Below are 16782 nucleotides of genomic sequence, written 5' to 3'. Positions count from 1 at the left end.
ATGGCAAAGAACCCCATCACACTCCAGGTAACATTCTAGTACAAATTTGAGGGCAAAGCTATTCCAGGGTTTGCAGTTGTCTTATGCTTCCTGCTGAGAGCAAACTTATCTCCATGCAGAGGATCTAGACTGCCTTCAAAGACTACCAGAGTACTTTCCTCTCTTAATTCAAGAATGTTACAATGTTTAAGAGCCACAGGCGGTAATCTAACTTGTCATTTATTGCTTAGAAAATCCTAGTTTGTTATCTGTCCTGACAGTAATAAAATCATCTTTTAAAGCAACAGTAGGAAAAAAGTTCTTTCTTCTAGCTTAGCTGAAAAATAGGTGGTTGTACTTTATCACCCAGAGTAGAACATGCTATCTGCTCTCTTTAAGTGGCCATCTAAGATTTTTACAGAAGTACAAAGAAGACTTATGTCCTTTTGGATGACAAGAGAGGAGAGAGATTTTCTGAAGAAGCATCTTAATAATAGCTAAAAGAACTATTTAAAACAGCAATCCATTTTCTGTAAAATTGGTTGATGTGATTAATTTGGCAAAACATTTAAGAGATGAAGAAGGAAGCAGGAACATAGTGAGAAGTTCAAGCTTATAATTATTTTGTCTTATTTCACCAACAATAAATAAAGGCCCTTTAAAAATGTTTTCCCTTTCATCTGAATGCCCATTGACCCATTTCTGCAGAGCAGTGCTGACCCCAGAAGCCCTTTCACACAGTACAACTGCCAAAAGTGAACTATCACACGTTCCTAACCAGAAAGAAACAGGCTGGAACACAATCCATCATGTGAAATATTTCACGGCCAAAATTAAAGCTTTAAAATGACACAACCAAAAACAATACTCTTCTGATTTCAATTTTATTCTCATTGCCTTTAATCTTATCAAAGCTTGTTTTAAATGTAATACTTGCCCAATTCCCTAAATTTTCTGGCACATAAGAACAACATTTTAACATCAGTTTCTGGTTTTTGCTGTATATGTTTTAACCAAAATAAAAATGCTGAAGCACAGGATGTAAACTCCCTTTTTTAAAAGCTTCTCTAAGCATAATTCTCTCAAGGCAAAAATGACTCCTCAGTAATTTTATGGACTTTTGAGAAAACCCAGTAACTCATTCAAAACTTTGGAAAATTCCACCAAAGTGCAACCTGTTTTCAATCACTTAGCAAGAGTTTACTAAGTATGCAACAATGGGCCAGACATTAGTGGCAGATGATTTAAGATGCAGCCCAGATCTAGACTGATCACATGGAAGTCATGTTCACCCTTATGGCATGAAATCGACATCTGAATGAAGTGAGGAGAATGTGACATTATCTGAAGCCACTAAGAAGGCTTCACAGAGGAACTAACACCCAACATGAGACTGAAAAGATAACAGGATTTGGCAAGGAATGCAAGGAAGACAGTCAATGCAAAGAAGCAGTATAGGCCTATTCAAGTTCAGAGTGAAAAATTAGATAGTCCAGCCCTTAAGAACTAAGCTAAGCAATTTGGGCTAAGACTCGTATATGATAAGAACTTTTCTACAAACAATATGAGGAATAGGTTAAGTCAAGATGGAAGAGATTAAATTAGCCAATTATAAAATTATAGAAACTATCAAAACAAAGACATGACAATGGAGAAAAGATATTTCTTAAATAAAAAAGACTTAAATAAAAAAAAACTGATATTTAAAGGTGGAATAGAAGAGATGAAAGACAAGGATGATGTCAAGGTTTCAAGATTCTTGATACTCTTCCTCTCACTGGTGAGGTTTCTCATGCCCTCTCCTTAAATCTGGAAAGGCCATGACTACTTCAACCAAGATTCCAGCCTGATTACCAAGGCTAGGTCACAAAAGACAAAACAGCTTCCTCCTTATTTAATGTGACATTAATTTTTGGAGCTCTCAGCCAACAACGAAGTTCAACCACACTGAGGTGGTCATACTGTGGGGAATCCAAAGCAATATGTAGTGGCCATATAATGGCCCTCTAAGCAACAATCCTAGCTGAATTCAGACTTCAAGTCATTCCAATCCAGGTACCAAGAATATGACTGAATAGCCTCCAGATAATGCCAACTCCTCCCCATTTAAATCTTCCCAGCTAAAACTCCAGTCATTGCAGAATAAGATAAGTCATTCCTGCTGCTCTTTACAAATTCCTGTAAAGATATAGATATAGATATATAAAATTTACATAACACATCAGTCAATAACTGAAAAGAGGTAATAGTAATATGTAAGTGAAATATTAAGGGACACATGAATAGGAGGTTTTGGAGATGAAGAAAATTATTCTGGATACATTTAGATCATTTAAATCTGACATATCTGCAGAACATCAAACGAAGATGTTGTAAACTACCAAAAGAAGAATCTGAGCCAGGTGTGGTAGCTCACACCTGTAATCCCAGTAGCTCTGAAGGCTGAGACCGGAGGATCACAAGTTCAAAGCTCAACTTCAGCAATATAGTGAGACCTTAAGAAATTCAAGGAGACCCTGTCTCTAAATAAAATATTAAAAAGGGATGGGGATGTAGCTCAGTGGTTAAGTGCCCCTGGATTCAAAAAAAAAAGGAGGAGGATCCAGATTTCTAAAGAGGTAGAGGCTAAAGAAGCAATATTATAAGGGAGAAAAATAAGAAGGCCCAAAGTTCTGTAAATTCACTGGGTTCATCTAAGGGGTTGCAGTCAGAATTTGTCTGGGACTACATTTACCTCAAGTTTTTTTTTTTTTTTTTTTTTATTGTTGGTCGTTCAAAACGTTACATAGTTCTTAATACATCATATTTCACAGTTTGATTCAAGTGGGTTATGAACTCCCAATTTTACCCCGTATACAGATTGCTGTATCACATCAGTTACCCTTCCATTTATTGACATATTGCCTTTCTAGTGTCTGATGTATTCTGCTGTCCGTCCTACTCTCTACTATCCCCCCTCCCCTCCCCTCCCCTCCCCTCCCCTCCCCTTTTCTCTCTCTACCCCTTCTACTGTAAATCATTTCTTCCATTTGTATTATCTTGTCTTACCCCTCCTTTCCTCTTATATGTCATTTTGTATAACCCTGAGGATCGCCTTCCATTTCCATGTGATTTCCCTTCTCACTTCCTTTCCCTCCCACTTACCTCAAGTTTTGATAGGACTAAAGCAACAGTCTTATTATGCCTGGCAGTTGATTCTGGCTTTCAGTTGGAAGCATAGCTGGAGCTTTCAACTGATGCGCCCAACAAGCAATCCCTTTATACAGCTTAGGCATCACATTGTATCATGGCTGGAATTTAAGAGGGAACATTCCAAGGAGTTAAAAACTGTAAGAAATCTTATGACCTATACCTGAAAAGTTAGATCATCACTTTAGCTCCACTATATTGTTCAAATGAGTCAATAAGCCCAGCTTAGATTCAAAGGAAGGAAAATGGGACTTCATCTCGTGGCAAGAAAGCATTTTGTGTGTATATCTTTTCAATTGAAACTAACCAATGTTTCCTTTATACTGAGAATAAAATTTAAATTCCTTTAAAAAAGAAAAATAAGAAGGTATAGAAATGGAATAATATGAAAAGTTAGAGAGGAAACTGAAAGGATCAGAGAAAGAAGAATCAAGAAAGAATAAACTTGGGAAAGCCAATCAAATAAAAATTCTCTAAGGTGGCAGCAACTACAGTCAACAGTATCAAATGCAGTAGGAAATCAAGAAGAATCAAGAGAGAAAGAGAACAAATATATTTGACAGAATACTGGTAACTACATATTACTGTTTAGATATTAAGTGTCCCCCAAAAGCTCATGTGTGAGACGATGCAAGAAGTTTAGAGGTGAAATGATTGGCTTATAGAGGCCAATAACCTAATCAGTGTATTAATCCACTGATAGGGATTAACTGGGCAATAACTAGGCAGGTAGGATTTGGCTAGAGGAGGTGGATCACTGGGGGTGTGCCTTTGAGGTTCATATTTTGTCATGGTAAGGAGAGAGCGCTCTCATCTTCTTTTTCTCCTTTTTCTCTACCTACCTCCTCACACACACCTACCCCTCCCTCCCTCCCTCTCTCTCTCTCTCTCTCTCTCTCTCTCTCTTCCCCCCTCCCCTCCTCTCCCTCTCTCCCTCCCCCCCTCCCCCCCCCTTCTCTCTCTCTCCCTCTCACCTTCCTGGTGCTATTTCTGAGATGCTTTCCGGGGCTAATCACTTCCACCATAACGTTCTGCCTTACATCAGGCCCCAAGGAATGGATTCCGCTGTCTATGGACTAAGACCTCTGAAACCATGAGTCCCCTAGATAAACTTTTTATCCTAAAATTGTTCTTGTCAGATCCTTTGGTCACAGAAGCAAATAAGCTGACTAAAACATTAGATGAGCAGAGACTCAATAGTGCAGGATTAAGTCAAATTACAGAAGTTGAAAAATGAACGAGCATTGAATAAACTGACACAGCCAATGTAGACTACTCCCTTAAGCATGGCTATAATATGAAAGTAACAGAGAGAACAAAATCTTGAGGGTAAGCAGGGGTTTTAAAAAGTCTGCTGATTCATTCACTCACCCAATAAATACAATTTATGTTTCTCAGTGAATATGAGTAAGATGCATAAAGGTCTATTGACCTAGGGGGAAGGAATCAGTAGAGAAACTAAAAATAACAAAAAGAAACTAAGTCAAAGTTCCAGAAGAGGCAGGAAACAAAGAATTGAGAGCCCAAGCAGAGATTAGGATTGACATCTTTTTCTCTGAAGCAGAAAGGAAAGAAGGTAATAATGACTATAGAAAGAGATAGACTTAACAGAGGGAGAGAACATTAAAGAATCACCAAGAAAAGCCTATTTTTCATGTGGAATAGGAAGCAAGACCTGTACTGGAAATAAAGAAACTGAAGTGGGACAGAAAACATGAGGAGAGCAATAAAGATTGGGAAAAGCATCAGTGGTAAATGAGAAGTAGACTGGAGACAAGTCAAAGAATCATGTCATGCACAGAGCCTGGTACAAACTAGAAGCTACCTTCTTAATAGTTACTTGAACAATAAGTTAAATAAGGACAGGGGTATGACTTATATGCTCCAGATCAGGCAGAGCAGCTAGGAAACTACAAGCCCTCAATAAATGTTTGATAAATGTACAAACAGCCTATATATGGAAAAAAAAAACAAGAAAAAATATTTCATCAGAAATCTATTCAGTATGTATGGCTGCATGTATGTGTGTGTGTGCGTTTGCATATATGTGTGCCTATCACAATGATCAAATATTTTCAAGAAAATTCATTGACTATAATAAGTATTTCCATTTCAAATCTTAAAAGAAAGCCTTAGTTTTAGTAAAGACTTTTTCTCTAATTATAAAAATATGTTCTGAGTCTTTTTCTCCTTAGTAATTGTAAAAAAAAAAAAAGTGAATCTGAGTGCCTTTATAAATATAAACACACTTCTTACCAAGAATTACCTTTGAACTAAAGAACAAAAAGCAAAAAAACAATGATTTTGCAAGTGTTCCTTCTGGATCTATCCTCTTGCCCCAAGTTTCCCCTCTTCCCCTCTAGCTTCAAAATAATTACATTTTAAGCACAAAGTATAGTTTTCCTCCAAATGGCTGATCATAATACTGAAACAAAATATTTTTCATAAGGAATACATCTATTATATATATGTATATATTTCCTAGCTATAATAAAAACATTAAGAACAGGTTAATTTAGCATAGTGTAATTCCTTTACAAGTATTGGTATTAAAGAAATGATAAGCTCCCAAACTTATAAACTTGAGTTAAGTAAGTACATCAGAATTTCCCAACTGCAATCGTGAGAAACATAGTGACATCCATATTTCATTTTCATTCACATCACAACTAATACTCCAGATTATAATACCATGAATAGGCTGCATTTGCAGTACCATAACAGCTAATACAAGTCGCTCTTAATGGAATTATTCACTATGTGCCAGCACCATGTAAGTGCTTCATACGTGTTATATCCTTTAATATTCACAACAACTTTATAAGGTAGAAATAGGCAAAAACCATGTAGTTTGCAAGACACAGAGCCAAAATCATGCCCCAGTCTGCCTGAAACCAAAAACTTAAACTGTTAACAGCTATACACATATTGTAATGAAGTCAATAACGGTGCTGTAAATGGTGACACAAAATATGTTCTGTTCCAAGACTGTTCAATATCTCAAAACCCAAAACTAAACCTTGAACTAAAATTTCCTGGTTTGTCCTAATATGATGACAGAAGTTCAGAGGCTTAAGATAATCCTAATTATGTTTAAAGAACCACTCCTAATAATTTGTGAGAAAAGCAGTACATCTAGAAAGAATACGTGTAAAGACATTATGTGGTCATGAGGGAAAACAAATATTCTGAGATAAGCATAAATGGAAAAAGAATTAACCAAAGAAACAAACTCTTTAAAGATAATACTGCTTCCTTTTCCATTTTTAAATCCAATTAAAATTCTACTTAATGATCATTCTAGCAATGGAAAGAACTCAAAATAAATTTTGCTAAAATATTAAAGTAAGTAAAATACATGTTCACTTTTATTTTGAAGTTACTTACAAAAGGCATTTATCTGGCTATCTACACTAAAAATTTATTTAGAACTTACTATGGGTTAACCATTGTACTAAGCATTTCATATACATTATTCCATTTAGATTTTAACTATTTCATTTGCTCAGGAAAAAAAAAACATAATTATGTTGCACACACTATGGACAACTTAACCAATATTTGGAATTTCCCATGTATATTGTATGTGTACGTACCTGCATACACACACCCTCTTAACATGTTCCATGATCATTGGTAACATCTATCAAAAGCCTACTATGTTCCATCACTGGACTAGGCACTGGGGATTAAAAAAAAAAAAAAGCAAAATAACTATCATAACTAGCCCCAAGGGTTCACACCCTTGATTAATATGGGAATGGAAGGAAACTGTATCATTCCCACAGAAGAAAGACAATTATAAGAAAGGAACGAATTTAGTCTTACATAGACTGTTTTAAATGCTTTTAAAGCATTTAAGTGGTCATCTACAGTAGATAGCTAGTCAGACAGGTCTGGGGGCCAGATGAGATATCCAGTTTGGTGATGCATTTTGAGTCAAGGACATTTAAGTAGTAACTGAGAGTGTGAGAAGAATTACTGGGTAGAGTATAAAATGAGAAGAAGGCTAAGTAGAATCAGAGAGGATACCATCTTTTAAAAAGCAGGGGGAAAATGTGTGCAGACTGTCAATTTATCACAAATGTTCACATCCCACAACACTCCTCAAAAACAAAACATCATAAAATCTGCCTATGTGCTCTCATCTATGCAGCAAACATTTATTTTGCATCTCCTAAGTCATAGGCACTGTGCTAGCTGCTGAAGGTAGCAACGATGAAGACAATCAAGTTTTTTGTTTGGTTTGTGGTTTTGGTTTGAGACAGGGTCTCACTAAGTTGCTCAAGTTAGTCTCAAACTCTTGGGCTCAAGCAATACTGCCTCAGCCTCCTGAGCAGATAGAACTACAGATGTACCCCATCATGCACCTGACCTGTTTGGTTTTAAAGGATCTCGCTATATTTCCTAGGCTACAACCCAGTTCTTAATTGTAAGAATCCAAACAAAATAGGAGAAGTAGGTTAAAAGCACAGGATCTGGGTTTTCATTCAACTATTAGCTCTGCCATTTACTTTCTTGGGTGAATTACTCAACTTTATGTGCTTTTACTTCCTCATCTACAGTGAAGATCTAATAGTATACATTCCTATCCAGTTGCTATGAAGAGAAAATGAATCATGTCATTAGATTTAAATTAGTCCATGTAAAACACTTATTAAAAGTGCCTAAAATAATAAAGTGTTCAGTAAATGTTAATTATATTATTAGTACAAAAATTACTAGAATGGCTACATGAGTGCAATAATAATACAAATAAACAATGTTACTGGATTTCACAAAATAAGAAAAGACCCTCACTCTGGGAGAATTCAGGGAACACTTCACTGAACTGCCCCTGGGGAAAAGGATGGTTCATAAAATTCCCATGTAAGAATTAGAAAGCAGCCCACAGGTGCACATCAAGAGGCTGGACTGGATTTCTGTCATCACTCAACCCCTTGCCCAGCACCCTTGTGCAGGATATAACCAGCACAGTCATATACATAGTCTGCAAGAGCAGACACAAAGCTGAAGAGAACATTCCAGTAGAAATGTAGAAGACAGACTACAAAGCTCTCGAGAATAGGGCATATCCAGCTCAGACTTGGTTCCACAAGTAATTCTCATTAGCTGAAGCACAGAACTAGTTAAAGAAGATAAACCCTGAAAGTATACTGGAGCAGATGATGGAGAATCTTAAATACTGACATAAGGCATTCCTCTGTGACTCTGAGCAGTGAAATTATATAATTCTAATACTTAAGAGTGATCTAGGTGGATGAGACGGACATTACTACCCTTTTACATGTATGATTGCACAAATGATATGACTCTGCATGGTGTACAAGCAGAGAAATGGAAAGTTGTACTCTGTTTGTGTACAATGAAAAAAAAAAAAGAGTAATCTGGCATCATGTACTAGAAAGATTTGAGCACAGGCAGATAAGAGGTCACTGCAGTGGTGTACTAGTTTGTATGTTCCTCAAAGGCAAGGACTCTGCAACTCATTCATTTCTGTATCCTCTAAACTAACACAGCACTTAGAACAGAGTAGGCACTCAATAATTGTTTGAGGTATAAATGTATAAACAAGCCAAAAGAATAATATGAGCCTTAATTAAAGTAAGAATAGTTGAAATAGAAAAATAAGTATTGGAAAAATATTGCAGATATAGTCAAGGATTTTTGCTGGCTGATGAAATGTGGCAAGGACAGGGAAAAATCAATAAGGCTGTAAAACTGATAAATACTATGTGGATAGGTTTCTGTGAGAATCAAATATAATTACACTCATGGAAATACTCTATGAAAAAAAAAGAGAGAGAATGCTTTTCCCTGGAATAAAAGGTACTTATTTGGGGCAGATTTACTATTACATTTGACCTTGAATATATATCATCATTGAAAGACATTTGTCTTCCTTTTGTCTTTGCTGGTTTTTAAAACTTTAAGGGTATGTAATGTGTCTACACTGTTATGAAGCACAAAAAAACCTAGATCCATGATTCTCAAACTTTAGCATCAAATCAGCTAAAAGGCTGATTACAACATGATTGCAGAGCTCCATAGCAGAATTTATGATTCTGAAGGTCTGGGGTAGGATTAGAAAATTTGTGTATCTCCCAAATTCCCAAAAATACTGAGTGTACATCAGGGTGGCACATTATAAAAATGACCATATTAAACAAAGAGAGATTATTAAGAAAAACATTTATATTCATTGTGATTAATAAAATTAATCTCTCCCCAGAGAGATCCAAGAGAATGGTGTGACTATTTTTATTGAGAGACAGTAAGTAGAAAAGTGGAAAAAATAAAATTTCCGAATTAAATTTTTTCAGAAGGGCTAACTAAAATCCTATATATCACTATGAAATATAGTCTAAGACATCTTTCTAAACACAAGACAAAAGACAAAGATAGAGAATATAAGAGAAAAATTAACAAGCATAAAAGGTCTGTATGTATCTAATAGGTTTCTGGAGAAAAAAACAAACACATCACAAAAAATAATCAATGAATAAGAAAAAGTTTTCCCTAAGCTAAAAAAGACTTGATACTGCAAGGCCAGTTTTTGAGCAGGTAAAAACTTTTAAAACCAACAACTACAGATATATTTGTGACAATTTTTTAAACTTTAAGGTCATAAAGAGAACCTTAGAAGCTTTGAGGTAAAATAAAGAAACACATACATCATTACAAAGAAATAGGAATCCAACTAGCATCAGACATTTTATTAACATGCTTGAAGAAATTGTTTTCAAAGTCAAGAGAGAAAATAATTTTGAACCTAGAATTCTACATTTGGTTAAACTATTAAATATGAAGGAAAAATAAAGACATCTTTGGAAATTAAAAAACTAAAAAATTTAACTTCCTATATCTATTAGTTTCCTACTTCTTTTGTAAGAAATTATCACACAAATTTAAGTAGATTTCAGCGAGCTAAGATTAAGGTGTTGGCAGAATCATATACCTTTTAAAGGCTTAAACAATCTATTTCCTAGCCTTTCCTAGTTCGTAGAGGGTACCCATATTCCTGGACCAGTGATCCCCCTTCATCTTCAAAGTCAGCAGTGATGGAATGAGTCTTTCACACATGGAATTCCTCTGACTTTGACTCTCTTTCAATTATAAAGACCCTTTGTGATTACACTGAACCTACCTAGATAATCTAGGATAATCTTACACCAGCAAGCCTTTTTTTCCATGAAAGGCAATATATTCACAGGCTCCAGAAATTAAAATGTGGACATCTCTGGTTGGCCATTATTCTGTCCACCAAAGCACAGAAGGACTCAAGGATGTCCTTCAGAAAAATAAAAATTAAATTCAAAAAGAAGACAACATCAGATATAAGAAAGTAATAAAAAGAAGAAAGTTGTAAGGCAATTTAAAAAGAAACTTCAATCTTGACACTAGAGTATAACTTCTCATTAGGGAAGCACAACTTTAGAAAATGTAATTATATTTTCTTTTCTAAAAAAATCCAATTATACTACTTGGTTCCACAGTGAATAAAATTTAGATGACCAAAATACCATACATGTTGTTCATTATTTTCCAAATTTCAGAAATAACTGAGTCAAACATCAGAAAACACAAATATATACATGCCTACCTCTGGGTTCTAGCAGATTATGGATTCCCTACATCAGTATAATACTTGTATAGATAACACACATTATTTTTCCACATACGCTATCTATTGAGAACTGAAATTGCATAGTAATAGTAGAAAGTACATTAGAAGCACAGTCACAGCTAGACATGTCAAATAATTCTCGCCTATATTTTAAAATGTATAAAGGAGAAAATAAAATCAATTCTGAAATATGTATGTAATTTCATTACTCTTTGGTAATTTATGGAGTCACACAATATATCCAATGTTAATTTTTATTTTAAGTATCTAAAAAAAAAAGCACCCAAAATTAACTAAGTACCTCCATAGACTATAGCAAAATAAAAAATGAAGCAGTTAGGAGTACATAGGTACAATTTAATCTATACATACTTTTTGATCTAATAGTTTTATTTCTAGAATCTATCCTACAAAAATATCTTTTCTGTGTAAGAATGCTATATAAGAATTCCACTATAGTGTCGTTAGAATAAGTGGGGGAGAACCAACCTAAATATTTCATCAAAAGCTGACTGGTTAAATATATTATAGTCAAGCAATAATGCAGCAGCCATTAAAAATATCATAGAGAGACATGCATTAACATACATACATTTTTTTTAATTTTTATGTGGAAAGAAGAAGAGCAAAAGGATATACATACAACTACTTCCTACAGTTAATTCTTAAGCATAAAGGAGGGAGTATGATCCTTCAGTTTTACGTTACATACATATTCTACTTGAATTTTGTTTCAATGGACATAAATTATTTTAATAGTATCTTGCACCTTAAAAAATAACTGAATTACTAACACTTAAAAATTGAATCCAGAATAATCCTTCTGCAGACTGTAAATTGTGAAAATTAGTTTAAGATATGATCTCCTTGCAGAAATGTGAAAGCCTTTTCTGGAATACATAGCAAATGATATATGGTCAACACTTAAATGCTATTTAAGTGTTATTATTAAATGCAACCAGTACTAATGGAAGCATTTTTAGTTCTTTAAAGACATGAAACTATATAAAGTAAAACTATATATATTTATTAAAATGTTTATTTTAATAAATTAATATTTTTATTAATACCTACCGAATCATTCGCTGATAGTGCAAGTGCAAGGTTCACTGAAAGAAACAAAAAGTTATTAAATTTAGTAACTTCTATTAAAATTCATGTGACTTTAATATTTTCAGTGTAATAACCAAGTATAGAAATTTTTAATATAGCTCCCTTATTTGCAAAGAAAAATGACATGGAGAGAATGTAGAAAGTAAAAAAAAAAAAAAAGCAATTTAGCAATAACATAATTTAGCAATAGATACTGCTCCTAAAATTAACATTTTAAATAGTTTATAAACTGTTATAATTTTGTTCAAATAATCCACTTGGCTTTTTTATTTTAAAACATAATTCAATTATTTTAAAAAGCATATTTTATAGAAATTTATCTTTTGATAAATAAAAATGGATATGATCCTATGTCTTTTAGAAATAAATGCTGATATTTTAGGGGTCCCAAGTATCTAAACTCATAAATACACATGTATACAAAAGGTTGGGCGACTGTACAGAGGGAAGAGAAGAAGGTAAAAGGATAAAATGTGTTTCCCAAATTGCTTATGCCAGTGAATCAAAGAGACCTAAAGTAGGAAAGTAGTGATCCCAAAGCCTTCTTTAGTCCAGCAATGGAAGAATGCTACATCTAAGAAGAGAGGTCATCAATAACATACTTCCAAGACTGATAAATAAATAGACCCTCATACTGTGAATAACATTTCCTTATAGAACAATACCATAAATTGTATCAAAGTGATTCCTTTAAAGTAGTTACACAAGGAACAATGGAACATGCTGTAATCCCAGTGGCTCAGGAGGCTGAGGCAGAAGGACGGTAAAACTAAGGACAGCCTCAGCAACTTCATAAGGCCCTACACAACTTACCAAGATCCTGTCTCAAAATAAAAAAATTAAATTAAATTAAAAAGGCTGGGGATGTAGCTCAGTGGAAAAGTACCCCTGGGTTCACTCCCCAGTAAAGAAGAAGAAGGAGAAGAAGAAGGAAAAGGAGGAGGAGAAGAAGGCGGCAGACCTGATGCAAATCCCAGCTCTAGCACCTTCTATTGTATAACCCTGAGTACATTATTTTACCTGTAAATCTGCTTCCTCCTCTACAAAGATAATTCCTACTTTATAATTGTTGTGAGGATTAAATGAAATACTATATTTAAAGTGTTTAGGCTGAGGCAGGAGAATCATGAGATCAAAGCCAGCCTCAGCAACTTAGTGAGGCTCTAAGCAACTTTGAGAGACCTCATTTCAAAGTAAAAAATAAAAAGGGCTACAGATATGGCTCAGTGGTTAAGTGCCCCTGGGTTCAATCCACAGTACCATACGTGGATAAATAAATAAAGTACATAAGGAATGGAACTTGATAAGTATCTCTAGCATATCTTGAAAATATTTCTAGTGTACATATTCAAATGGTAAGTATTTTTAAATAGTTTGGAAAAGGAAAAAATACATCAGGGGAAAGAAATATAATATCAACAGAGTTACAAAGAAATAACCTATTTCTAAGGCTTGGGTATGCTGACAGAACTGTCATGAAAAAATACAGACTAGCTGTTTGGAACACATGGTACAATGTTAAAGGGGAAAAATAAGTAAAGGACATTTACTGAAGCACCTACTACGTGTCACACTCTATTCACTTTTTCGTACATTTTCCTATTTAAAAGTTGTCACATTCCATGACAACAGATCATCTTCCAACTAAAAACAATAAACAATCTGTTTTAAACAAGCAGCTAGCCTACAGATCCCAAAAAATGCACACACAAGTATAATCGGGAAAACACTTCCCATCTTTATCCAGTCTATGTAATCACAGTGTGTAAAAGAATTCACACTACTGAAAACAGGTTAATGTACTTCAAATTTTCCAAAACTAGAGAAGATTCTAGAACCAAAGATTAAGAGCTTCTAAATTTTAAAAACAAATCACCAAATGGGTTATAAGCCTTTAAGGAAAAAAAAAATGTGTAGGTATAGCCTGAATTCATTAAGAACAAATCACTAATCATTTTTAATAATAGTACAGTATCTAACAAATAGATATGGATAATAATCTCACAACACTTGATAAACCTTAATTTCTCTAAAACATCTGACAAACTCTTCCACAATTTCCTTCAGGTCAAAATGGAAAAACCAAAGCTAATAATACTCTATAGCTGGTTGCTGGTTGTACAACTATAAAACAATTATACCAAGAAGGTACAAAATATGGCTTCAAGTTTACACAGAAGACCTCTAATGAAATGCACAGAATTCGTACCCAGTCTTATTTTAAAAAGGCTTCAATAGAACTAAAGAATTTCAATGTAAATATATTCTTCTTAACTTTAGGCTAACAATCTGAAAAGAACACAATTTTTTTAAAAAATCTTGCCAGTCTAGAACTAGGTCAAAAATTTACAAAATGAAATATAATGAAGATAAAAATTTTTTTTAAAAAAATCAACTGCAAGAAAAGATTGGGTAAGGCCTAAATTAGCAACCATTCCTACTGAACTCACTAAAAATTCAATATGAGGTATTTATAAAACATGAATACTTTATGGCTCCAAATTAATAAATTACAAGGGTCTAATACAAGTTAAAGTTATAAGTTCTACAGACCTGATGTACAGCAGGTGATTATAGTTAATAATAACGTACACCTGAAATTCACTGATAGTAATCTTCAGTATTCTCACCACACACACGCAAAAATTAACTAGGTAGGTAATGGATGTGTTAATTACCTTGATTGTGGATATCATTTCACAATATGTACGTATATCAAAACACCAAATTCTATACCTTAAATATACACAAAATTTATTTGTCAAAACACCTCAATAAAGCTGAAAAAAAAATTCAAGTTACCTCTAGTGAGAATTGGAAAAAACTTCCCTTTTATATTTACACTAACATAACTATTATTTTTATAAATAAAAGATTTCTTTAAAAAAATTTTTGAAATTATTAGTCTTGACTAATAATTAACTCAAAATTTTATTTCTTTTTTCTTTGCTGGGGATCAGGCTCAGGACCATATACATGCCAGGCAAACTACAACCACAGCCAAATTCTGATTTTGGTGGCACTTCTTTTTTGGGTTCTGAAAGTAGGATTTTAGCAACAAATTTACAATCAATAAAAAGACCACCAAAATACCTCTTTATTCGTAGCATGTCAACATAAAAGATATAAAGGGTAGATAACACTTTAAATAATTAAAACAATTTTAAACCTTTTCAAGCACTTTCAAATATTAGGCCAATGTTGACTTTATATATAGTGAAAATTATATTATGGTTACATAAAAAAAAAGGTCACAAAAACAAGCAATCTCGCCGCAGATATGTGGCTACATATTCATTGATAAAGACAGGAAAAGAGCATACATATTTTAAAGTTATTAGGTGTTTTAAGAATAAGAGTAACCAATTACTGAGCACTTACTATGATGGAGTCTAACTAGTTAGCTTGTTTAATTTGCATAACCATCCTATGAAAGAGGGCACTTGACCCCTTTTCATAGTTAAGAAAAGTGAAGATCTGCTGGGTAACTAGCCACTTTTTCCTCAGTTATGGTATAGACAGCCTGGTTCTATATTTAGTTCTGTCTAACTCCAAATCTAAGCTCCACTCAATATCACCTCCAGATACTAAGAAATCAATTATTGGTAACTTCATAAACAATAAATTAAAGAATAATTTTTATAATGTGCATTTGCCAGCTGGTGTGAATTCTTAATCAGAATCAGAATGAATATTCTACCTGCTGTAGTAGATTTTCCAACTCCACCCTTCCCAGAAGCCACAACTATAACTTGTTTAACACCTTCTATTGGTTTCTGTTTTGGGAGTCCTCGCGACATGATTTGTGTTCTTCTTTGTTTTAGGTTCTCACTGTCAGCGCCAGACAACTTCAAGAAAAAAAAAAAAAAAAAAGTGTTTTAAATAAACCATCTCCACTCACACGCTGTAAAAGTAAAAACAATGCTGATTTTGCAATTAAGAGGGCTTTCTTTTCTAATTCTGCTTCTCTCCACTAGTTCTGCATTTAATGGTATTCACCTGTTACAGATCACAATTGTAAAGATACATTGTTTAAACTGAAATGTTTCTGCTAGGATATGCTTTTAAAATGGAAATAAGTTGCCTCTTTACGGAGTTAAATCTTTCTCGTGTTTTCCTTCTCTTTAACCTATTTACTAAATAACCCAAAACCAAGAAAGCAATGTGCCACACACATCCGTGTTCTAACCATCTGTTTCATGCCCCGCCACGTCCCAGTCCGGTCCTACTGAGGGCCTGCTGGAAAAGCGGGCAAGCCCAGCCAACTAACTTAAGTCTCACAGAGCCTGCAACTGGAAGGGACCCAAGAGGGACTGAGTGGAGTCCCTGGCAAGAGGCAATGCCAGGGGGACCTGCAGCACGGGCGCCTCACATAGTCGTCCCGCCCGCCTCCCCCAGCTCTGCAGCACCACGGACCTGGCGCCGACACACCAATGACCGGCTTCTCCCAAGCGGGGCAGGGATCCTGCCACCACCTCGGAGCAACAGCCCACCACGGAGCAACAGATGCTGCCAAGTCCCCATGGCGCGGAAAGCGGCCCTGAGCCCTGCTGGGAAATGTCGTAGCAGACGCGGAGTAATGACGTCACATAGCAACCGCGGCTTCCTCTCCCTAGCGACTGGTCTTTACGTTTCTTCAGCCGGGGAAACCTGTTCTGGTCCTGTTTGTGGCCGGCTACAAAGCATTTTTCAACATTTCACCAAATGTTTGCGAAGCGTTTTCACATAACAGCTCCTTTTATCCTTACCGGAGTTCCAGAGAAAGCAAAAGACTCTACTAGGATTCTATTTTTATTAGTAACAAAACCGAGACTTGGTTCAAGAAGGTATGACCCGACTTAAATTCGAAACAACAGAACTTGAGAATTACTTCA

The 16782-nt window shown here is 34.8% G+C and overlaps 1 protein-coding gene across 2 annotated transcripts in view; it reads right to left on the bottom strand.

Annotated features, from left to right (window-relative positions):
- Positions 1 to 16447, bottom strand: part of Nubpl (NUBP iron-sulfur cluster assembly factor, mitochondrial) — a 220715-nt gene extending 204268 nt beyond the window's left edge. Inside the window, exons 1-3 of one of the 2 annotated variants that reach the window (XM_026413836.2) lie at positions 16325 to 16447; positions 15609 to 15756; positions 11870 to 11904 (exon numbers count right to left, since the gene is read on the bottom strand). In XM_026413836.2, coding sequence (XP_026269621.1) covers positions 11870 to 11904; positions 15609 to 15756; positions 16325 to 16432 — 291 coding nt within the window. In that variant the 5' untranslated portion in view covers positions 16433 to 16447. The remainder of the gene's footprint in view (positions 1 to 11869; positions 11905 to 15608; positions 15757 to 16324) is intronic. The other variant, XM_026413846.2, reaches the window with a different exon arrangement.
- Positions 16448 to 16782: the final 335 nt, after the last annotated feature.

Source organism: Urocitellus parryii, chromosome 6 (assembly GCF_045843805.1).
Source record: "Urocitellus parryii isolate mUroPar1 chromosome 6, mUroPar1.hap1, whole genome shotgun sequence".
NCBI lineage: Eukaryota > Metazoa > Chordata > Mammalia > Rodentia > Sciuridae > Urocitellus > Urocitellus parryii.
This window is presented reverse-complemented; position numbering and strand designations above follow the sequence as displayed.